The sequence below is a fragment of the Pempheris klunzingeri genome, chromosome 5 (assembly GCF_042242105.1).
Source record: "Pempheris klunzingeri isolate RE-2024b chromosome 5, fPemKlu1.hap1, whole genome shotgun sequence".
Taxonomy (NCBI): Eukaryota; Metazoa; Chordata; class Actinopteri; order Acropomatiformes; family Pempheridae; genus Pempheris; species Pempheris klunzingeri.
The window spans coordinates 19,914,403-19,939,483 of record NC_092016.1 but is presented as its reverse complement, the minus strand read 5'-3'; the positions used below and the strand labels follow the sequence as shown (position 1 = coordinate 19,939,483).

Sequence of the window (25,081 nt, the reverse complement as noted above, 5' to 3'; positions counted from 1 at the left end):
GTGGGCGGGGACAATCAGTCTGCTGGAGAGCTGTGGGGTCACATGATCCACAGATCTCCTTATGACATCATAATGGGAGCCAAATCTAAACAGCATGTTTTCACACACATCTACTGGAAGATGGAGCAGGAGAAAAAGAGAGAGGATGGTCTTAGCTCTTAGTTTGACGGGGACACACATTTCTGTTGAAAAGGCATTAAAAAGAGCATTGTTTCTAAAATGGGACCTTTAAAGATCTTTCACTTTTCCCACTAACTCCTGATCAAAGCAACAATCACGTAGCTGTACTTTCTGCGTGTAAATCCGGCTGGACCAGATCATCTATCTGAGCTAATGAGCTCTACCACACTCCGGGGGACCACGCCGACCAGACGAGAAAATTTCCGGACAGCTACTTAGACCAACATGTGGAATGACTTTTACTCCTCTCTCTGTCTGTCTTGCATTAACTTCGTCTGAGGGCAAAGAGGGCAAACACATTTGAGTCTTGACAAGAGAGAGGAGAATGCACGTATGGCTACTTCAAGTCTGCAGAGTCAAGTGCTGGTGACTGAACAGGAAAAGATGTTTGCTTTTGTCTCTGAAATCCAAATGAGGTCATGGGGATTTAAAAATAACTGATGACAACAACTTGACCACAGTTCTCTACTCCAAAGGGAGGGACTCAAGTCAGTGAGAACATCCTCCCTGAAGGCCAAGACAGGCTTTTGGAACAAAACCATGGTAGCAAGGGATATCTGGAAAATATAATCTGCCATTAATTACTCAAAGAGTTATAGCTGCCATCTGTGTGTTACAGTGGGAATCCTCACATACGGAAGTTTCCCTCTCTAATCAGATGTCCTTTTTAGGACATCTGATGATTGCTTTAATTTGAGTGATTAGCAGCTGTTGTAATGAAAAGAAATCAGCCATATTTCCAAACTCTTTCTATGGATGATAAACGGTGACAGGGAGCCCCTAAAAATCATCTGTGGGCGTGAAAAGGAGACAGGATTGGGGCTGCTGTTGTCACCATGGAAACAGGTTTAGGGAAAGCCTGTTACTAAGGTAAGATATGAGGACTTTGCTTGACTATAGGTGGACTCTTTTTTTGCTTACACTGGGTCAGCGCTCTGCCACGGATATTTATGGCTTTTTAATGAGCAGCAAGTTTAACAGTTTTTTTCTGCGTTCAGCTTGATGTGAGGAGTTACGTCGGAGCCCGGCTGATATTTTGGTTTCAACTCACTCACTCACTGTTTGATTTGGACCAGACCAACTGGTATCCGTTTCACTCAAACAAAGGACCACATGTAGGATCACACATATTTACTGTATCCCACCACGTCTGGGAGAAGTCTATTACATCCTCTAGCGTTTTATATGAGTCTGGTTTATTTCTTCATATCTCTCTTGAACACATGGAAATGTAGTTAAGAGAAAACAGATTTTTTTGAAAAGCTAATAAAACTGGACACTTTTGACACGGTCTCCATACATTTGCTATTCTATTACACACTACTATAACACTATCTTTTCACAAGGTAGTCAAAAAAAAAAAAGAAATCAAGGAAATTGAAAATTTTAACCCAAGGCTGTGACCCATGGGAAACAAGATCTCTCTACCAAGGGATCCAGTGGGTGTAGACCACCATGGACCATGTGAAAGAGGAATGTGGAAGTGTCCCTGTGTCCCTGTGGCCCAGAGGGAGAAGCAGAACCATTAGAATATGAATGAGCGTCCATCACTGTGAGCCCAGTTCCCCCGGCCCTTCAAGGTTACAGCATTTAACAGGCTGAAAGGCAGGATTAGCTGCAGAGAGCTGGGGTTAACCCTCGCAGCACCACGGACACGAGGGAAAGCTTAAATTTGGATTCAGCATATAGAGGGGAGGCTACAGCCTTTTACTTTATGTATGAGAGTGTGCGTTATGGCACGCCAGCTTTAATTAATGTGATATTTCGTTAATGCAGTTTGGTGGAAAACCATTAAGAAACAAATGTGCAGAAAGAAACAAATATTTAAGAAGAAAAAAAAAAATTGTGGAATTATGCACGACAAGCATACATGTTTGTATAGTTACTCACCATCCTCGCTGGTGTGCGTCTCTGTCCCTCCTTCGTTGTCTACCTCCTCCAGGGCTCCATGCTCACTGTAGGGGCTCTCACTGTGGGGGACAACATGATACTGTCAGGGTCACAACCAAGGCAGGGCCAGGGGTCAAAAGACCACGGATTTCTTTTCCATCACTTTGAAGTATGGAACATAAGACCGTCGCTAAAATCTCAACAGTTAAATCTCATTTCAGTGAGGATGACAAGGAGGAGGAGAGCTTCTTTTTTTGTTTTTTTTATGTTTGATATGACTCAGAGGAAGGTCAAACAGCGGTCATTGACAGTACTCAGTGAGAGGCTTAGATCCTCTATCTGTGGTTGGGCCTCTTCTTCTAAGAGGCCCTCTTCTGGCATCACGCTGGGAGAGCTGGCAGTAATGCCACACACACATCCCCACAGATTACCCCTGCCAGGAAATGAATGTCTCCTCCCATGTTAACATGTCACCAGCCGCCTCCGCTTCTGCAAGAACGGGGGGCAGCCAAGACAACAAACCTCCCCAGGGCCTCATGTGCCTTGCTGTGAAGGGGGGGGGGGTATGGTAGTGCTGGGAAAGATAATTAGCTTTAGCCAAGGATAAATCCCTGTCAGCCTGTGATGATGTGGGGGCATAGAAGAGGAGAAACAGAGACAGATAAGGAGAGGAGGAAACAAGTGATAAGCACTGCTTGCAGATGTGGAGCTGGCAAAGGGGGGTTTGATTGGGTTTTGATCTGTTTGACCGCAATTCATCTAATCATCCTCTCTCTGCCAGGTGAACTTTCTCTTTCCTCCTGCCGTGATCACGGTAATTAAAGTGATTGTTTCAGACTGTTTCACCCAGAAAAGAGTCCACTGTGTAAAGTCAGCGCTGAAACATGCTCTACCTTGTCATGTTCCCACAGATGCCTAATTGGTGCGTGTAATTACTCATATCAACTCCACTGACACACTACTGTGACAGCTGCAGCACTGAGAGGATGCATACCTGCGTGCTGAGTGAGTCCCAAAGGAAGGAGGATTGGCTGAGTGCCTTTGTTCCAGTCACGGTACCAGAAGAAGAGAAATAAGAAAACCACCTTCATCTGTCTGACTCTTAAACCTACATCACGTCGTGTGAAGCTGTGCAGCTGCATGAAGTGACCTCATCAGAATGCTTTTGGTCTTTTAATTCTCGATCCACAACTTCTAAACACCAGTGACAGGGTGGCCTGGTAACTAGAGAGCGAGTGTCTTGTATATCAAAGTTCATCCGAAGTTGAGTTTGCATTTAATCATTTCTAATCATTTAATAGAAATAGCAGCAAAATGCCAAAGTCATTCCTCACCAATAGTCGCCTCCGGCCATACACTTCTCATAGATGGGCCCATCCAGTTCTTTGGCATCGGGAAAGATGGTTTCATGGTGGATGATGATGGTCTTGACGATCTCGTTGACGTGGGCCTGGCAGGAGACCTGGTCCTGGCTGTCAGGTGTGGGCATGAGCGTGGGGCCGAAGCATATAGCCAAGTTGTATGGGTCCATCATGTTCTCGTCGCTGTACTGGGACAGGCTGTAGAGAGGAGGGAGGGAGGGAGGAAAAGAGAGATTGGGCCAAGGACACAAGAAAAGGCTGAGTGAGAAAAGGACACAGCAGTGTGGACCGCATTCCAGATCAAATCACGTCTGCTCATAACTTAGTGTGACGGGGCAATCCTCGTGAAGTGAAGCGCTGGGTGGATTTACTGGTTAGTGTCTATGAACTTACTGGTTGAGGAAGGCGAAGAGGTAGCGCATGACGATGAGGACTGATCTGGGAATGGTCAGGAGGATCTTACGGATGTACAGCGCTCTCTCGTACAGGTTTTCTATTCCTAAAGCAGAAGAGAAAGGAAGGAGGGCGTGATATTAATATGATAATAAAATGCTGCAATACCTCTGCTGCACGTCAAAAGCACCACATTGCAGAGCCGTATATTGAAAGCACTCATCAATTTTGATGACAACCACATATTGATTTTCACCATGCCGTGTCCCAGCATAAACATACACATTGAAGCTGAGAAAATTACTTATCAGAATTACGGTAAGTCTCTAGAGGAACAGCAGAGATTTACTAATGCATTGATATATAAAATGTGTGTGTGTGTGCGTGTGTGTGTGTGTATAGAGGGCACAGGAAATGTATCAGCTGTGGTGGTGGCCTTCACTTCAGCATGTGTTCCTCTGCTGACACCGCAGAGGAAGGGGAGGAGGAAAAGGAAGTAGGCGCTCTTAGTTAGCACCTGAGTACGAAGAGTCCAAGTAGTTTTTCCGGCTCTAAACGAAAACAGCATCTCTCTAAAACCATTTTGTCGAGTTCTCTATTCTTTCACTATTTCTTCTGAATATTACCATAACATTGTGCTCTTACTGTGCTTTATCATCACGCTAGACAATGCCAACTTTCATATCTTTCGTTACTCTCTCAATTGTTCTGCTGTGGCACTTGAGGCAGCCTATTTTATTTGGCTGAGCTGGGGCTCTGCTGGCTGCTAAAAATAGCCCTGTCACCCTCCAGCCACTCTGTGCCATCTGGGATTTGTGCTTCTGGGATACTTGTGATGTATTTCATTTTTCATGAATACCTAACTAGGATTCTGCAAGGCTCCTGAGCACTTCAGAAGCTACTATTTAAGGATCTACTCCCGTATGCGTCAGCTACAAACACACGTGTAAACACACCCACGCTAAACATCTTTGCTGCAATTTCCAAAATGAAAAGATACAAGAAGCTCCAGAGTGCTGTTGTGCTCACAGCCCACAGAGAGCAGTTACATGGAAAAGTGATCTTGTAGCTGGTCTGAGCTGTCCCATATGGAATAAGCAGAGGATTTTTAATATGAAGCCTGCTGGGCAATGAGCCCACACTGCAATCACTGGCATGTTGAGCCGGGGAATGTAAACAGGGAATCCCCATCACTTATCCTGCACAAATGTGTAAAAGAACACCTAGGAAACACACACACACACACACACACAGTCACACTTCACACACCTGTGAGTACGCAAAGGCCTGCATGAACATAAATACGCACATGCACACACAAAGCTGCATCATGGCACAGATTGTGTCCATGTTCAACTGTTCTCTAACAGAGACCCTATGTCATGTCTTAAAAGATCAGACAAAGCCACACAAAGGGCTGACTAATGTGTGAACCGACTCACAGAAAATGACAATGTGACTATTATAAAGACTTCGGTGTAGATTCAGCTCTGGAGTCAAGCGACCGCTCAGTGCTGTGGGCATTTCACATTCCTTCACCATCATGTAAGCATGGGCAGCTTTGTGCCACTTACAACAAATAATATCCTTCTCAGTGCTCAGCCAAATACCACAGAGTCGTGACAACACACACTGTCAAAGAGAAGTCACAGCCATGCCACAGACGGTTAATTGCACACTGTGTTAATGATGCTAAGTAATAAGACTACCAAGATACTTGAGAGACGTCTTTAACCACATAATAACTAACAACAGTTTCATATTTTAGGCTGATTATTGCAAGAGAATCCTTTTCTATAGTTTTAGAAATGCTTTCCAAAGTTAGAGGATTCAACAGAGGACTTGTTTTACTTGTGATCAACAACAAAGAGATGCACTCAAAATAAAAATAAAAAATAAAAAGCTTCTCTGATACTAAGTAAAAATGTGTGTTCTTACTGATGCAGGATAGCAGATCATTGAATCTCTCTTTTGGGAAAAGAGGGTTCTCCAGACCACGGAAGTAAAGTTTGAGGACCCCAGCCACCGAGTTGATGTCGTGATTATTCTCATCATCCGTTAGGGGGTCATTTCCTAAGACACAGACAAGGGAGGAGGTCAGTTGGACGTCCTTAATTATCAAAAATTAAATTAAAATTAAAGCATTTTGAATCTGATGCCAATGAGGCAAAAAACAAAGATCTAGGTGATAATGTGCAGTTAATACAGTTTAAGAGACATCATGTACCTCTTTCAAATGAGTTCTTGATGTCATTGACTTCCAGCTGGGATCCGGATACACGAAATATTCCTTGATGTTGGAGGCCTACACAGACAAAGACAGAGACATGGTAAGGAAGGAGGAAGAGGAAGTGCAGTGACAGATTCAACATGCTCATAAGTCCACTCTGACGGTCACAGAAAGAAACTCCCTCATTCAGCAAATAAAGCTTATAACAGTTGGACCTGAGAGGCACATCGTGCTCGCTTAGCCCCTGTGCTTTTCTAATTAAGGATAATTAATGAGTCGGGGAGACCGCAATCAAGCTTTACTAAAGTGTCTTCCAGCTGGGATTAGGACTTAATAAGGGGAGAAGTCAAAGGTCAGGAGGAAGCACGATTAGTCTGCTGCTTTCTCTTTTAGATTTCTCTTTGGATGTCACCACAGATGTCAGCCTCAGCCCAATAATGCTTAGAGGTTACAATCTGTCAGTGTTTTGTCTGGTTTAAACTCATCACTTGGGCCAGGCAAAGCTGTTTGTGTCTCACTGTATGTTTTGGAAGCTGGGTGGAAAAGGCTGCACCGCTGTAAACAGGATGGAATCTGTATTTTCCCATGACTGCAACTGAAGTGGAAACCTCAACATGTTCACGCCCAAACAGTATGCGCTTGGAAATCACTGAGGTGTCGCTTTTCACCAAAGTCAGACAAACTAGGGAACTAAGCAGGCTGCAGTTGGTTCATGGGAAGAGTTCATCAAACAAAATATAAAGGCAGTTATCAGTTTATGATTGCTTCACCATGGTGACAAAACGCCCATAAGCTGTAGAACTCACCATACAAATTTATGTAGCGAATACAGCTTTCAACCACGCGGGGAATAGCCTGTCCAGAGTCCTTTGAAGGCAAAGTAAACGAAAACACCCAAATGTCAGATCGTGTATAATTTGCCATTTTCATGACATGTACAAGAGCTAGAGCCCGACAGAACGCTGTCAATATCAATAATTGAGAATTGTAAAATATATATACAATATATTTAGATTTTCAACAAAACATAAGAAGTACCAGTAAATAGAGGATAACTGCAAATTGTCATCACTAAGTGTAATTAGAATTTCACTTATTTGTAATAACTATAACAGAAATGCACTAAACTTAACGTGTGCAGTGCCAAATGCACATGACACATTTATTATGGCAGCTTCCTTCGCTGCAAATGTTTTTTAGTATATGTTAAAAAAACGTTGGTCAGTGCCGATGTAGCTGTCATGACTGAATAAAGGTTATTAGCCTGCTGCTGTTTCGGTCGGGCTCTAATAGAAACGGGTTTTTACATGATGTTAAGAGTATATAAACATGCACACCAGGTGTAAGTGACATTGGCAGGTTTAGACACAAACTGAGGGTTACCTTTTTGAGATCTTACTGAGACAGACTGAGTTGGCTTCACCAGTTGTTTGATTGATCGTGCCCGGTCTCCCATAAGAACTCGGTGATTATGACATAGCACAGAGTGTGTACAATATCTAATCACTGACTACAAACCTGTTGTCCGACACGTTTCCACTGGCCTCCAACGTTGCTAAATATACTTTTTATGCTTGCAATCAAGTACACCCGGTGTTTAAATTAACTACAACTTATCTCAAGAGCCACACACTCAATATGGAGCTCAGGGCAGAAGTGGTGAGATGAGAGGAGCAGCACCGTCTCCTTCAGAGAAAACACATTCCTCTCACACACTTCAACGCGGACTGCACTCTTGTTGGGCCTCGGTGCCAGCTGCTCCTGTGGCTCAGCGCTGGACAGGGACTCAGTACATGCTTTTAATGATACAGTGGATCCGCTTACAGCCCTCAGGGGTACACACACACGGTCCAAACACAACGACCGTGCCAAAATTGACTATCTATCGTTGGAGTGGAGCCATGAGGGTTGAAGCACAGGTTTGGTGCAGCAGGATTATGTAATGAAATCCCTCTGGATATGGGAGACTGGGGGATCACTGCTTTAAATCACATAACTTCAATACCAATTTTTAAGCTGGAAATGGTTCATGCTGGGAATTTCCAAACACGATTGAAATTAAAGATTTGCTGAAGCATCTCAGTTTAAGGAGAAAACCTTCATGTCAGTCGGTCTCAGCCTACTCATAGAAGCCAGGTAACGAACACAAGACACAGGCACATAACATGAGGTGAAAATGCTGTTAAGGCAGGACAGATGAGGGAAACGAGTGCAGACAAGCAGCATGGGCCCCCCCAAGACGCTTCAAGATGTCTACCTGATGTCGAGCGTGTGAGTTCCGTCTTCCGCGGCTACAGAGAAGTGTCACAAGAGCCACAGATGGACAGGGAGACAGACAGAAAGAGAGAGAAAAGCAAGACCCAGATTAGGACCACAGCAGCTGCCCACCAAAGCTTTTACTAAGAGCGCACCCTCATTCCACTCTGTGCTGCCATCAAACCCCGAAAAGTAAACAATGGGAACTGGACAGGACCAGGCAGGGCTGTGAAGAGGCTGGAGGAGGGAGGCACACCTTTCCCAGTCTGGCATCCGCTCCCTGACTGCTATCTGTCCTGCTGTTTTTTTTTTACTGGCCTCTGCTCTCGCTCTGGATGAGGTGGACAGAATATCTCTGCCAGAGCGGCTCAGTGACGCCAGGTCAGCAGTGAGTCAGGGGAGCTGACGGAGACAGACATTTATCCCCCCCCCAAACTGCCGTTCCTCTCCTCCTGCAGCCCTCCGAATCCATCAGTGCCACCCCTTATACCTCAGACGCAGACTGCCAGAGCTGACTGGCTCATGAGGAAGGTTTCCAGAATCCATCTTAGCACAAATATGTTGTTGTTGGTTTTTTGTTGTTGTTGGTAAAAGATAAATCAGAAGCTAAGATGCTTTGGGGGAACCCACCAAAATGGCCAGAAAGCCAGAGCAAGACAGAAAATAGATAGGAGGAGGAGGAATGTCAAGCGGGCAGACTGGTAATCAGTACCTTGATAAATGACTCCAAATTGCCATTAAATAACCTAACATTAAAAACAGAGCGGGGTCTAGCCCGCCGGGTGCCAGTGTGAGATCTGAGCGGCCCATTGGGATGTCTAGAATACAAAGAATGCATCAGAATAAGTAAACAATGCAGTTTTCCTCTTAGACTGGTTTATATGTATACCGGCAATAACCTCTCTGTCCTTCAAAAACTTAAACTGAAGCCCAGGCTGACTAATCTTTAAAACCTTTCGACTCAAGATGATGGAATTTTCAGACACTGCTGAAACCCGTGAATGAAGCTTTTCTTTATAATCCTGTCTTCTTTTCCCCCACAAGATATCCCAGGCCAGAGAAATATCAGACTGGAGGGGAGCATCCGAAGTGTCAGCATCCACCTCATGACAGGTCCTGGGGGGGGGGTTAGGCCTCTCTTTAAGTCTGTTTGGATGTGTGTGTCTGTGCGACCTAATGCAATTTGGCTTCTTGTGACCTGTAGAACTGAGATGAGTTCAGGACTTTGGTTTCTCCTGCTGCTCAAACATAGTGACAGAAATATTCTGCTGGACAGGCCCACAGAAGTTTTACATTTCTGATCATGCAGACCCAAGAGATGAAATCTTTGCAATGTGAACACAGTTTTGTCATTAGATATACCGTAACCCCAGCAAGGAGTCAGTGAATACTGTCCTACTGTGACGTAAAAGCACCATTACTTCACTGACACTTGATTACAAATACTGGTGGTTATCTCTTCTGCAGAGCAGAGGTGCAGCTAACAATTCTTTTCATCAGCGTTTAATCTGACAACAATTTTCTTTCTTGATTAATTTTCTTAGTCTATATCATGTTGAAAAACATCACAGTTCTGCAGAGCTCAAGGTTTACAAGAAAATAAGACATATAGTCACTAGCTGGAGGTAAGGAGCTTTTGGTCTCTTTGCTTGAAAATTGACTTCAGTGATTGATTCAGTTATCAGAACAGTTGCTGCTCAAGAGATGTTTACTCAAAAGTATAAACTACATTTTAAAGTGCACAGAGAAGAAACATTAGAGTTTCTTTCCAGATCAGAGAGTGCTGTTGGATGCGACCTGTCCCCTGCAATTCTGTAAGTGCAAACTAACCTTAAACCCAGAAAAACCTTAAAAAAACTTTGCTGACTGACAATCTACTGTGAATGGCTCTATAGCTGTTTAGTTTACACTCCCCACGAGGAATTGACAATATGGTTATACATTTTCTGTAAAATAAAATGTAAGTTAAATATAGAGCTTGGCTTAAATGAATGAGCGAAAAAGTAGTCAAATTCCAGTACTGGTCTGTTTTCAAAGAGGCAAAAGAAAGACTGAGGATCCAGCTGACCCATCTGTTCCTATTCGCTCCTCTTTTGTTGCACTTTAAAACTGATGCTAAAACATTTAAATTTTATGCAAATTCCCTCTCTTAGGTTTCTCAGGCTAAACTTTCTCCACTTTACCACCTCTCATTCTCTTTAAAAGGCCAGACATGTGGCACTGTTGGGAGTTGGGAAGTACAGTTACGGCGCCACACGACACCAGGTTGGGCTTTAAAAAAAATAATAAAACACGGTGGCTGACACATCTGCTCAGCACTCTCCGGGGGGCTTTTTCTCTGAGGCTAACCACGGACTCCTCTGCTTTCATGGTCACAGTGGATTTTACGTGAGAATTCCCTGAGGCAAACTGCCCTCGCCCTGATGAGCTGTGATACGTCACGAAAGGTTTGTGTCGCTGGAAGTGTATCTTGAATATGCACTGGTCCTGTGTTGTGAGTGCGTACTTTACCTCGTGGTCATGTAGTCAGCTCTGTGGCCTGTGGATGAAGAGAGAAAAGAGAAGAGATGTGAGGTGAAGTTAGATGTGTGGACGTGCCAGGACCTGTCTCTGAGGTCCCTTTGGTGCGTTCTGCGTGCGCCTGGTGAAGCATTTGAAGCCTGCCATCTGTCCACAACCTCTGGCCTCTTGAGCAGCACAAATGAAACCCATACACACACACACATCCACGCGCAAAAACAACAGCTCATAGCTTGCACAGAGACCTCTACAGGCAACCCTCTAGTGACATTAGAATTAAAGTGCAAACAAACATGCACCAGGCACACACTAACACGCTAATCATTATAGTAATACACAGAGCTACAAGTTTCAACAGGCAAAGTAAAATTGAGTACAAAATAGTTTCCAAATGGTTTTGGGAAACAGGAGTAGTTTTGAATGTGTGGCCATCTGTTCCAATGAACAGGATCTGGCCTGTCTGTGTCTCTCAGTGACTCATACTGTACTTCAGCTCATTGACAACAATGTGATTAAGGAGCATGTGGGAGAAGCAGGAGGCCTTTCTCTTCCTCGTTAGCACACGGCTCAATTACTCACTAAGCGGACAGTTTGACTGAGACCACCAGGACTGTTGATTGGAACAATGACTGACAGCCGCTCTGTGGGTTGAAGGTAGATTAGCTGAGGCCTCGAGGAGATCCCACCAATGTAGAACAGAGAGAGACAGTCGGTAATGACCGCCACCCCTCTAATACACGGCAGGCCATTAAGTTTGGAGTAAATCAATCACTAAGACGGATAATACAAATTCACAATCCCCCTCAGCTCCTGCTTGCCTGGCTAAAACACAGATTACCATCTAGGAACTCTGACTAGTGGAAAAAGCAGGCAAACAATGGGAAGTTTGCCATGGAGACGGCTGAAATCGCTCAGTAGGACTGCAGGAAACAAAAAGACAAAATTCAATAACTAATTATTAGTTAAGTTGGATGTTTGGACACCGTTTGGCGCTAATGCGTCCTCATTTTGGCTGGAGGAAGGAGACACTCAGACTGGTGAAAGTGGATTTGACATTGAGAGGTAAGAATCAAGAACAAGTGCACGACCCGGTGCGACAACAAGAACAGTATAAGAGAGAATTAAAGCGAAGGGATCGTGACTGTACCTTCACCAAGTGTCCTCTTCAGCAAGTCATGTTTGGCCTGCAGTTTGGAGATGAGATTACTGCCCTCCAGAAACTCCCGGAATTTCTGTGGAGAATTGAGAGTAATTACACGCCGGCCCCCAGTGCCAGCCAGAGCGCCCGCTCTCAAGACAGCAATCTACGATAAGAAAGCCGAGGGCAAAGGACACGCTGAGAGTCTTTTTAAAGCTTTTATCAGAGCATGTCCATCTTCAGACTGGAACAGGGTATCAGTTAGTCTTACAAAATGGAAATTTTTGGGGAGAGCTACCCCGTGATCAAAAATTTCAGAGTGGCTTGGTGCATGAGACTCTGAGTTTTAAGTCCGATAAATAGATACACTTTTGTAGCATTTATTAAACAGAGTATATAACTACACAAGAGAGATCAGGCACTTTCACATTTTTTAAAAAAGCATCTAAGTATAGAAGGCTAACCAAGGCATCAAAGAGAGTCTATAAAAGGGATTTATTTCTATTTTCATACAGAAATAAAAGACATCTCTGAAGTCTTTTCCTTTGTATTTGCTCGCTCATCCACCACCATCTCTTTTCTTAAACCCCTCATCTTCGCTCACCATGAAGTAGAACTGCTCCGTCTCCTGCTGGTTGGCCCTCCTCTTGGCAATGCTGGGTTTGCTGAGGTACGTCTCCGACACAGTGGACTTGATTGACTCGGTGGACCGGCTGTGGTGGAAACACTCGGACACGTCGTAGTCTTCAATAGTCACCATGTCTTGGATGGTGGTCAGGGTGGCCTCTGATGTCTTCTTGATCTGGGGACGAGGGTTGCGGAGGAAGAAATTTGTCAGAGAAAAAAAAAAGCCGCCTGCTCGAAAGCTAGATGTAATTTCTTTGCTATCTAGATGTTACTATCGCAGCACACTCAGCAGTATCTATCATCACACTCCCTAAAACCCTCTCTCGCTATCCGATGACATTCTGAAAAATTAGGGTGTTTTCTGACAAACCGCAAGTTCCTAAAAATCCACCGACCCCTGAACAAGACTTCCAGCCAAACCAATCAATTTGCATGCACTTAGAGGGGCCAGAGGTGAACAGTGTCTGCCGGAGATGGTACAATCGGACGCAGGCTTTTAGGACTCATTTCCATAACTGCCTTTTCCCTGCCAACAGGAATGCTTCTGCAGGAGCTTATAAACATCTGGACTTTGCTGGACGTGCCCCACCACTTACTGCTCAAGATGCTTAGCCAGTGCAAGTGCAGCAGACCGTGGCTTTCTATGTGATGACAAAAGATGACAGCGGATGTGACAAACAAATGGGAGGGCAAATGAGTTTGCAACAGCTCTGTAAAAGTTAAGGAGACCAAAAGGGATAAAGTGACAGAGTAGAATAAAAAAAGGGCTCGCACTGAGTGATATTGAGAGATATTACATTATTGCTCTTTGAGCATTGTGGTGCCTTGAGCTAAATGGCTAAATCAGCATGGTAGTAAGCTCTCAGTGATACTGAAAATGCTAACATGCTGAGGTTTAGCAGGTGTAATGTTGCCATCTTTTGACATGCTTACAACATTTGGTAATTAGCACTAAAAACAAAGTGCAGCCGCTGCTGATGGGAATGTCGTTAGTTTTGCAGGCATTTAGTCGGCTTTTTAATCATATTTAGATCACCAAATGCAACTCTGTTTCCAAGAGGTCTGTTCTTTCTGTCTGGTCCTGGTACTCTCTGATATGACGGTGAGCTACATAAAAAATCTAATCTGTCCAATTGTGAGGATTACAAATTCCTTTCATTTTATTCTAATTGCCCAGGACATTAAAAAGTATTAAAACAGGGGTCAGTGGAGGGTCAACACAGTGATTATTCTGCCTGATGTTTAGTCCTTCAGATTGATTGACGAACTGCCCAGTTTATTAAAATAATATCATTATATAGGCTAAGGATATTTGCAGAATGAGGATAAATAGGAAGAGAGAGAGAAAAAAAACATAAAGGGGACAGACAAGGCGGAAGAGTCTAGAGACTGTCGAATGTGAGCATGAATCACTGATGTGGAAAAGCTGCAGAAGGAAAAGAGGCCATGCTGATGGTGAAACACCGGGAAAAAAAAAAAAATCAGCAAAACGCTCCATTCAGCAGAGACACACTGGGGGAGAATAAAGTCCTGTGACGATCGTAGCTTGATTGTATGCGCTTTTAAAAAGGTGGGGGCACCACAGGTCAATGGGGCCCTGAGTGAGACACAGCTGGAATTCCTCCTAATTATTATTAATGGTCTGCAGGACCCCCACTCAAAGGTGGTGACCCCATTTCTTAGTTACTGAGCGAGTCTGACCTCAGTGCTAATGAAAGAAGGAACAAGGTGGATTCCTTGTTTAACTGTTATACACACAGAAACAACAGAGGATTACAGCTTGTTTCTTTTAAGTTTGACCTGCGACTCATTTGGCCTTCAAAAAGAAAGAAAAAAAATACACCTGAAAAGCAAAGTGGACTTCATCTCTTTCATGTGCTACATTGATGGATTACAGTGCTGACACACATGCTTGGGCACACAATGTGGATGTAGTTACAGTGTCATCAATCCCGTCATGAAGAAAAAACACATGCTGCAGGTTTGAACACGACTAATGACAGCATAGAATAGGAAATGGGAACAGGATTCTGTGATCACAAAACTGCGCAAAAACACCATCCTGTCTCGTGTCGACAGTCGGGGATTATCATGTGGTGTGCCTCTAGACACAGAAAACATACAGAAACCATCACTTTACACGTATGCACCCTAGTTTTAGGTGCGATATACAGTCATTGGCTGCACGTTCTGAGTGTGTTTGGTCTCTCTCTCTATCCCAGAGTCTCTGGCAGCCTCATCCATGGTGGCCCCCGTAGAGGCGAGAGGCCCAGCTGTCATCACGAAGACAGGACCCATGCATGCGAGAGAATCGCTCCCAGTGAAAAAGCTGTTGAGTTTATCCATTATTCAGCAGACGAATAGTTACCAGTGTTCACTACTGGGCTCAATTACAACAGAGCTCCTAGTGAGACTCGCTGTATATGCCCATTAGCCCCTGTGGCTGACTACACAACAGACCTGGACAAAGTCCCTGAGATTGAATTAAGTTTCTTTACTTTTAATAAAGAACCATGACTCAGGTATTTCCTACGGTGCTACGCAGACAGCCCACCAACTCGCAGAGTTGACTACCAGTCTGGCTTGCTCACAGTCGTCATTCACTGGACTGAAAATAACTTCAAAGTGCAAAATGATTCCACTCGTCGCATTTTAAAACCAATGTTATTCTGCTGCAATGTTATTTCAACACCTATTATTCCAACTCAAAAGCCAGGCTGCTGTCCGCAGCTTTCAACAGACCATGTAGTAAGTGTGTTATCTGTTGATCATCCCACTATGAGCACACACACAGGCTTTGATGTGCCTCCCTGAGAATTATCTGAGGAAAAACAAACACTCCCTGCAAAGGAGATGGCATTAGATTGCCAGATTTTAGTGTGAAATGTCTTGAGAATACGAAAGCGAGCAAAGGAGGAAAATCGGCCTGTGTTAGCTCTGGTTCACACGCAGACGAAAAACGAAATCTAAAGGGCCAGATTATTACATCTGAAAAAGAGAGGAACCACCCTGGCTGACCGAGGAGGTGAAATGAACGATGTCCTTGGAGAGCAGACTTTTTATATGAAAAAAAATGTGATTGTAAATTCTGCAGGGAGGCACAACGCAGGGCTATGTTAACCCCAACCCCAGAGTTTTTTTCTGTACGTCGCACCCCACCCACCACTGATGTAGAGTAAATTATTCAGCAATGTTTTCTTTCACTGTTTCACGGGAGTCAAAGAGGTTTGAGGAAACAGCTGCACTTCTATTAAGCACTGCCCTGCAGCCTTTCCTGCCCAGATAGAGACAGACTCCCTTTTTCTCTCTTGTACATTTGACAGTCGTGCTTGTGTGTCCTCGCAGCGCTTTGAAAGTTCATTTTTCAAGGATGTATCTGGCACGCTGTGCCCGGGAAGAGAGGCCATCTGGTGATCCTAACACAAGGCAGCAGCACCCACCAATTCTGACCCACCAGGACATCCGCTACAGCGAGGCAGGCGGAAAAGGACACGAGGCAAGCAGGGCTTGTCATCATACCCTCACGCACAAATGTGCACACACACACACACTGATGTGTGTGTGTGTGTGTGTGTGTGCCCAGTTGCAGGAATACTGTACATACTGCGGGCAGTGTGAACTGTGATGACACCAGCAGGATCCTGACCAGCACTGATGCACAGAATAAAACAACACCCTGTCTGTGTTTGAATGATACTTAGTAGTGCTGTAACTAGGGATTATTCCCTAGTGCTGTAAATAGGGATTATTCCCTAGTTACTGTAACTAGGGATTATTCCCACTTGTTTATTGTCTCTACTAATTGATGAATCATTAGTTCTACAAAATGTCAAATCAATAAAAAAAATAGAACAATTCAGTTTGGAGTGATATAAAACATAGAAAAGCAGCAAATCCTTTACATCTGAGAGGCAAGAACCAGCTAATATTTGGCATGTTTGTTTGATTTCTGCTCTAGTAATTAGCACATTCAAGTAAGACAACAGACACAGCTATCCTAGCCATCATCGTTCATTGCAGCAAATGCATTTTCAGTCAATTTCACTGAAGTGTCGACAATATGATCAAAAGGAATGTGAAGTCACGGTGGGCGTAGAGCAAGTTGAGTGACATGTTCCCCTGTTTCTGTTGGTCTTTGTAGTGGGATAAAAGGGAGACGGTGCACCGATGTGGAGGGAGGGAGTGAAACAGAGGATAAACTCAGAAGTCAGCGAGAGCTCATAGAGAGGAAGCAAGTCAGACGTGATACAAAAGCCAGCCTGATGGACATAATTGCACTCTGTGGCAGTCACGGGTTTTCTCCCCCATTGGCTTTTGTTTTATACATAAAAAATAGTTACTTCAGCATGCTGCAGACAGATTAAAACAATGCAGTCTGTGAAGCAGGGGTGCACCTCCAATGTCAAAACACAGTAGCACAGGACAGGTTTGTGCAAATAAAAGCGAGACAGTGAATTCTACCGGTGGGAGCAAAAAGGGAGGCTTCACAGAGAGGGTTTGATGGCTACCTGCAGGGCATGAGAGGGGAAAATATAGAGTGTGCATGTGTGTGTCTGTGTGTGGTGTGTGTATGCAACAACAGAACAAAAACTTTGATTCTTCAGAGATCATCAGCATCTCACCTTGGACGACTTCTGGCTAAAGTTAACTTTCTTTAGTAGCTCTAATGCTCAGCAACTGTCAGCATCTTGCAACCAACAAACAGCAGCATAACTAAGTGGCAGATGGCAAAACTGGAGCAGCAGAAAATAGTTTTGACATGTTTGACACACACACTACCTCTATAATGACTTGAATATATGTGCGTCATTTTACCTCCTCGTTCTCGATCTTCAGAGTGGCCAGGCGGGACTGAAGCTGCTGGAACCTCAGGATGAGCTCTCCGTTCACCGGCGGCTGCACTGAGATCTGACACACCTGGAAAGACAAGGAGGAAATACATTGTCAATTATCAGGAACCTGAAATTCCAACCTACTGAAGGAACGAGGAGGCCACATAACCTCTGGTTTAAACAGGAAGCAGGCATCCAAATTCTTATTCAGTTGCAGAGCAAACCACAGTGACTTCTGCCAGCTGAATGTAGACAACCGCAGAACAACAGCTAGTAAACAGACATGATATCAGCGTTGGCAGTGCCAGCCAAACAGTAAAACTTGTAACACATGTTGAGCTACATGACTGCAGGGGGAGAATTAACACATGATTTGTCAAATTCAGTGCCCCATAAAACCTGATCCGACATCCCAGACGCAGTAAAATGCAGCACTTAAGCCACTGAAAATCAGACCTCATTAAGTTGGGCTATTTTAATCAACTCCAAATTCACTTCCATGCTGTTCAGTGTCTTGGAAACAAAACATTTAGAAATCCACAATGCACAGTTTTTGTAAAGTTTTTTTTTTTTTTTTGCAGTTTCTTTCCTTCAAATACAGTCCTGGCAATTTCCTGACTCATTCCAATTTAACAATGAAACAGGTTAATTTTTAACCATATCATCAATTCACAGCAGATATTTTCATCATAGCAGTTTCTTTTGCTGACTGAACTATGTACCTCATCTCCCATGTGAGGCTGAAACTCAAATTTTGCTGGTGGGCAGAAAGCCGTGGGGTACATCTCCATGAACCTCTGTCGGTCACTTCGTGGGTCCAAACTGTCCACGGCATTCTCTATGATGTCAAGGCCCTCGTGGCGTGACGTCTCAAGGTTGTATTCGGCTGACAGGTAGGTCCGCAGGGCCCGGTTCAGACTGGCGTGGTACCCCAAATCACAGCACTGGAAGAAAGGCTCGACTTCAGATGGAGAAGTGGGGAAAAGTGCAGCTACAACATTAAACATTAAAAAGCCTAGAGTGGCACAATCCACGATCCACATGAAAACTCAACCCAGACTAAAGCTGCAACTAATGATTATTTTGCTTTTTTAATTTCAACCTGATGATTATTTTCTTGATTATTTGTTGTCTCGATAAAATGTCGGAAAATTGAAAAATTCATGTTACAGTTCCTAAAGCTCAAGTTGATTTCTTCAAATAGCTTGTTTTGTTTGATCAACTGCCCAAAACCCCAAAAAATGATTGATATACTATCACACGAGGAAAATAAAAAACAGCCAAACTTTGCATGTGAGAAGCTGGAACTGGAGTCGTTTTAATATTTTTACTTGAAGGTGATTATCAGAAAAGCAGCTGATTAATTTTCTAATAGTTTCTGATCTTAACTACACAACAGCTATATCCAAGTTATTAATATTTTCTGGTGGTGTTTTAAGTTTCTTTTCACTGTAGAAGTAACATTTACGAGGACAGTAGAAAAACAAGCCAATAATTTAGTTTAGTTTAAATAAAGTAATTACATTATATGTGCAAACATACCTGTAACTGACTGGTATATGGTCAATATACAGAAAAATACAGACTGACCTTTAAATAAGACAAATTACCCTGGTAAACAGTCCAGCACTATCTGAGCCAGCACTGTTGCCTCTGTGTTACACAACGTTACCTCACTGTTAATGAATGTTGCCTCCATGATCTAATGCAGATTTTTTTATACTAGAAAATCTTAAGTCTGGGCCAAGGTCTCTCCTGGGAAGAAATACACGCCCCAGGCACCCACACACACACACACACACGTATGTAAAGTTACACACACGAACACGACATGGTCTGAGTGATAGGTAAACATGATGCCACTACTAGCCAGCTTGTACACTTTGTTTTCAACTAGAAAAAGTCTCCTTCATCAATAAACAAATGTGTGTAAGCCTGCACATACAACTCACGCAGAGCTCATCCCCAACTCAATCTCTCACTCACACACACACACGCACACACACCCTGGTGAGATGTGAAGGCTTGTGAGCAAAGCGGGGAGAGGGGTAATTTCAGCGCACAGCAGGCCGCTGAATAGAGGTTGAATTTCTCTTCTACTTCAGTGCTGTCTGGAATTTAAAACCCAGAAACGCTAAAAACCCGGCCTTCTCCCATTTCCTTAGAAAGGCCACAGAAAATGGCGCTGTAAGTTTATTTCTCCAACAAAATAATAATAATCCCGGTGAGCTTTCTCATAAACAGGTCATGTTTACTGATACAGTACCAAAAAGGTCAAACAAAGCAGGAGTGCTGTATTGACTGAAGTGATGACCCATAGCGGTACATGAAAAAGTACATTTCATGTTCTGGGTCTCTCCCACTCTCCATTCAGAGAGTCTATACAGTAGAAATCAATATAATATGTGGGTTTTCAAGAATGACATGAAAAGAAGGAAATGAGGAAAGAAAAGTTTTCATTTCAAAACTTAATAAGCTGCTTTAATTCTGTCCAGCACTGTAATTTCCATCCCACAGTCTGGTGTCTAAAGATCGCTTTTATATCAGGCCCGGCTGCTAGAGTCATAAGTCTCTCCTCTGATCATGATTTTAAGGCTCTCCTTAACTTATGCGAAAACTCCCCTGAATAGCAATGGGTCTTCTGCATGAGGAGCACAAAGAAACCTAATAAAAATCTACCTGGTATGTGTGTCAGCCCACAGAAAGACGACTGCAAAGTGTGTGTTCTGTTTACGTAACAGTGTCCTCAGCAAAAACTTTTGGAGACAAACAAGCCTGCGCTGAAGATGAAGCCGTCGCAGAGCAGAGTTGACAAAAGCTCGCGGCTTTATACTTACGTCAATTAAGTCCGACAAGTCGTGGATGTAGTATTTGAAAACGGAGGAGTTTGATGCTTCCAGTGTCAGTAGGTACTCGTTCCGCGCTTTGATCGACTTCAGCTTGTTCTCGGAGTACTTGGCTTGACGCTGATGAGAGAATTAGAGGCACGAATGAGAAACAGACAGCAACAGAGGGAACGAGAGAGGATGAATTTAATGAGATGAGAATTGCCTTCTTGACAAGTGATTGTGCCTTCATGTCTCTGCATGCACTGCACGCCTCAGAGCTGAGACTGGATTACTGGCAAAACAACAGCTTCAATAAACATAAGAGGAGAAATAAGTTAAATGATGTTAAAAATAGCAAAAAAGAAGGAATGAGAACGAATAAAGAAAAAACCCTCAACTAAAAACAGACCGTGTCTTTCGCTTTGACTGGGGTACCTCAGTCTGAGCCATCTGTCTTTGTCCTCCACTTCCTCTACCGGACAAATGCAAGGCTGTTAGTTAGTCACTATCCACTGACCAATGGGCTCTGACTCACACGCTTCCCAGTCCATCCATATTTTAACACTTCCCAAATGCGTTTGTCATTTGTCGCAGAGATTTAACAGAAAACAGGCCTGTTCTGAGAACACAAAGCCTGCTCCTTTGGCTCAGACCGTGCTCACAGTGTTTTCCTTTGCTCAGATCAGCTCTGAGAAAAACTCCAAATGGAAAAGTAAATGGTGTCACTACTACTACTAGTTTAAATGCAATTGTCACAAACTGGATTAAAATGGTTAACGATGGTTAATGGATTCGGAAGCCCTGACATTTCTACCTTCTCTTTCATCTTCTCAATCTTCTTCACAGAGCTGCGCCTCTGGTATTTGTCCTCCATTCGTATGCTGAAGACAGGATCACCCCTGCCGATCTGCTTCTCCTCTTGCTTCTCTGCCTCCTTCAGCTTGCTCTCGGCGCTGATGCTCTCTGAATGGTACATGTGGTAGGTCTTCATCACCTGGAGACAAAAAAAAAAAAAAATGTCAATAAGCTGAGAAGAAAGGAATCTTTAAGGCCCGTTTGTCATTATTTCCTCTTCAAGACTGGCAAAAGTCAGCAGCCTGAACACCACGCTTTTTTTGTGTCTAGTGTCAAGTTTCCGGTCAGTTTCTTTGGGGTCAAAGGTCAGAATAATCAATCCTGACAGACTTTCATAACCAGCAACTAAACCTTCCATCCTTTGATCTGCTCATTCATCACAAATCGATTCAACTCATCTCGCAGCAGTCGGTCTGTCTCTCCCTGAACCACAAACCCAAGACAGATTCTCTCCATTTTATATGAGGCGCTCGCACGACCACAACAACCACAAATCCCTGCAGCTAAATCTAACACGCTGCCTGCAGTGCTCTGTGTTTGAAAAAAAAATACACTCGGAAAAGAAGATTTGTTTTTGCCTTCTGGTTCTACCATGAGGTTATTAAGAGGGAGGCTGACTGCTCTTTGAGTGACAATTCAGCTCTCGCCTCTGCAATTAATACAAGTAAAGTCAAAACAAGTAAGCTGGATTAACATCACATTAAAAATGATTTTATTGAGATGGTATTAAAGTTTTGCTTCATTTTTAGACAGCAAGCATAATGGATCCATGCCACAAGAAGTACTTCTAGGAATACTTTTTTGGGAGTTACCATATTATTTTATATGCCCAGATCATTGCATTTCTTCTTTTTAACATGTACCATATGCATCTTACATACATCTAAATAGAAATATTTATTTTGTAAAGCCTAGGTATGTTGAACACTTCCACCCCTCTGTCATCACAGTGTAGCTATTTAACAGAAGGAAGTGCATTACTGTGATGCCGAATGGCTGATTAGCACCACTTCCTGAAGTTTGAGTCATCGTCGTCCTCAGAAGAAGTTGGGAGCGTGATCGTTCAGCATACACACTCCACGGGTCCATTTAGTGATGACTCAAATGTTGAGTAGCAGGTAAACCATGGAACCCAAACAATGAGTTCTTCAAGAGAGCCGAGAGATTCCAAAGGTCTTATTAACGCTGGCTCACGTCGCCAGGAGAGGAGAGACCAAACACACATCTGGGGCCTCTGAGGACAGTGCAGATGAATCACTGGCTGTGGGAGAGTCCATGACGCTAACCTGGAGTCATCAGCAAGAGAGCTCACTGACCTTCACATGAACATTCATGATTAGTATTTACAGCAGTATCATCAGATTTTATATGACATAAATACACTGACTGTAATAGGTAGTAATAGGGTTAGGTATGCAAGTATTAACAGTGCTTGCACAACAGTAAAAAAGTTGGTGCACTATCAAGAGATAACTGCATCCACTAAATCTTTGACCTTTTATCTGATTTGTTCTCTCGCAACTTGCTGCCATTTGAAACTACTGGCTTGCAAAGGGCTTGTAGAGGTCAGAGAATTGTGGGTAGAGAAGGAGGAGCAGTCGGAGTAGGAGAAGGAGAGGCATTTGTACTGTGAACCTTTCCAAAGAAGCAACCCAACAAAACAATCTAATAACTCTTTTGGAATTAAATTTGTTCAAATCTGTCAACGTCTCATCAGGTGTTACATTTAGTAAAAGTTTTCTTACATTAATTGGTCTCCTGTAAAGCTAAATGAGCCTGTGCAGCAAATTGCAGCTCCACAACCTGTGTATGCGATACACGTGTCTGCACAAAACCTCAGCTCCAGTACAAATAGAGACTCACCCATCTCAAAATCTAAACATCTTTCCCCCAAACTGAGTTATTTCTGTACGAGTGGAACAACAGAGTAAAGCCTGATTTGTCTGGAGCCCTTTGCCTTTGGTGGGGTTTGGCCTAACTGGAATCAGTTTAGAGATGGGTGACTGACCTTGGGCCCTGTACTCCGCACTTACTGGTCTGGAGTCTGCCTCTGCTCTGTTTACTTTGGTGTTTCTTTTGGAGGGACATATTTAGAGACGGAGCAGACCTGTTATTTCATTGGCGGAGGCCGACATCGGGACTGTGGCTGTCTGATGCAATAGCTACCAAGTGTGTGTGTGTGTGTGTGTGTGTGTGTGTGTGTGTGTGTGTGTGTGTGTGTGTCTTCCCACAGGGGCTAAACCAGGTCAAATCTGGAGTGTGGACTGTGGTGAGAGTGACACACATTGAGTTTGGAGTAACACGTTGTATTTGGAGCAGCACAGCCATTGACTGGAAGTGTAACCGCTGTTATAATCTATAGTAAGTGACTGGAGACCTTATAAGCAAACTGAACTACTTTTAACTCCATCTCTTGGGAAGAAACTACAACTGCCTTGACTTGTATCTCCATCTGTGTGCATCCCAGGTTATTACATTATTGAGTATTCACTCAATAATGTGATTAAATACAAATAAATACACAGTTTTAACAGTATGGCTAAATCATATTTCATTTTACATTTTCTGAAATCTTACTGCCAGGTTAGTATTTGTTGTTGGTATAACTACAAACCCATACCAATAATATATAAACAACATGGCTTCAGAGTTACAAAATATGTAGTAAAAATCAAGCCTTGATTCCATCCCATCGAAAAATACACGGGCATCTAATTGTCCAACAACATGTGTGAGGCATTAAACTAAGCTAGTAGGCTGCGAGGGCTGATTGGGCCAATTAAGGCAGTGGAATTAGCTATTGATTCATGATTTAAGTACGTTTCCCAACCAGGGTCAGAGCTACACGCAAACCACTTACAGCAAAGGCCCTGAACAGAGGAGAAGAAATGGTCTTTATAGGAACCAGACTGCAGTAACGCAGCCTTAATATAGAAGTTGATGGTCTGGTGAAATGTTACTAGGGCCCTGAGAAAATCTAACCTCAAAGTTCAAAGGTCTGCAGCCACTGCTTCGTTTAACATTTTGTGTTGCCTCTAATATGTACGGTGGGGGTCCATGCTCTGCCTGAGAGCCTTTGTAGCATGTAATCTCTCTTGCTCTCTCTCCCAAGAGGCTTGCCATCTGTCTATTATCAACTATGGAGTAAAGGCAACGATGGCAAAAAGGAATAACCTTAAAAAAAAAAAAAGAAAAAGAAAATATTTGTGGCAAGTAGCTATTAGGCTCCAAACCCCTGGTGTGGCTTTGCATGAATTTATTTTGAAGAGCAAGAAACCGCTAATAGGAGCCATTAAAAACTGAGAATAACGTTGATACTTCACACTTTGAATAGCTTGTTCATGAGGGCAAGAGAGACTGCGTTTCAAAATGTTGTGCTGCAAAAGACATTATTAGACAGGATTTCCCTACCGTGTGAGCAATCACATTGTTAGAAGCCTATTTGCTTAAATGTTGAATATTTGATCCAGCAGACGTCTTTATGCTACAGGGTTAAAGTCTTTAAGCTGTTAGAAAGAGACGTTATTTAGCTCAGTGCTACACACCAGTCTCGACCACGGCAGACTAAGACTAAGTGCATTAGTGAAAAAAAGGACAATCATGACTACTTACTGTGTACAGCTCATTTAGGACCTTCATTAAGTCTTCCTGGAGCTGAAAAGCTATTTCCTTGCTCTGAAAAAGAAACACAGAAGAAGAAGCCATTAAAGGGAGAGACCATTAAAACAAATCAGTAATTTGACACAATGAAAAACAATAAGAGTTTTCCAAAACAAAATGTATAGTTAATACCCCTTTAAATCCAACACAGTGGTATAATTCTGTCAGTCATGTTTGCCAAGTTGAATTTCCATTACAAACACTGCAGCAGCTATTTTTATTTAACTGATCAGTCTTTTTAGCGAATGCACACTGTATATTAAGTTTTATGTGAATGGTGGGCAGCGACCAGACATTTACTTGTGGTTTGA

The 25,081-nt window shown here is 43.2% G+C and overlaps 1 protein-coding gene across 3 annotated transcripts in view; it reads right to left on the bottom strand.

Moving 5' to 3' along the window:
- srgap1a (SLIT-ROBO Rho GTPase activating protein 1a) overlaps positions 1-25,081 on the bottom strand; it is a 79,473-nt gene that overhangs the window by 11,755 nt on the left and 42,637 nt on the right. For 2 of the 3 annotated variants that reach the window (XM_070830198.1, XM_070830200.1), the window contains exons 4-18: positions 24,723-24,785; positions 21,070-21,249; positions 20,265-20,393; positions 18,150-18,371; positions 17,411-17,512; positions 12,573-12,770; positions 11,978-12,062; positions 10,822-10,849; positions 9,023-9,128; positions 6,861-6,921; positions 6,052-6,129; positions 5,763-5,897; positions 3,825-3,930; positions 3,405-3,629; positions 2,071-2,150 (exon numbers count right to left, since the gene is read on the bottom strand). In XM_070830198.1, the coding sequence (XP_070686299.1) occupies positions 2,071-2,150; positions 3,405-3,629; positions 3,825-3,930; positions 5,763-5,897; positions 6,052-6,129; positions 6,861-6,921; positions 9,023-9,128; positions 10,822-10,849; positions 11,978-12,062; positions 12,573-12,770; positions 17,411-17,512; positions 18,150-18,371; positions 20,265-20,393; positions 21,070-21,249; positions 24,723-24,785 (1,798 nt within the window). Of the gene's footprint in view, positions 1-2,070; positions 2,151-3,404; positions 3,630-3,824; positions 3,931-5,762; positions 5,898-6,051; positions 6,130-6,860; positions 6,922-8,311; positions 8,346-9,022; positions 9,129-10,821; positions 10,850-11,977; positions 12,063-12,572; positions 12,771-17,410; positions 17,513-18,149; positions 18,372-20,264; positions 20,394-21,069; positions 21,250-24,722; positions 24,786-25,081 lie in introns of all 3 variants that reach the window. The other variant, XM_070830199.1, reaches the window with a different exon arrangement.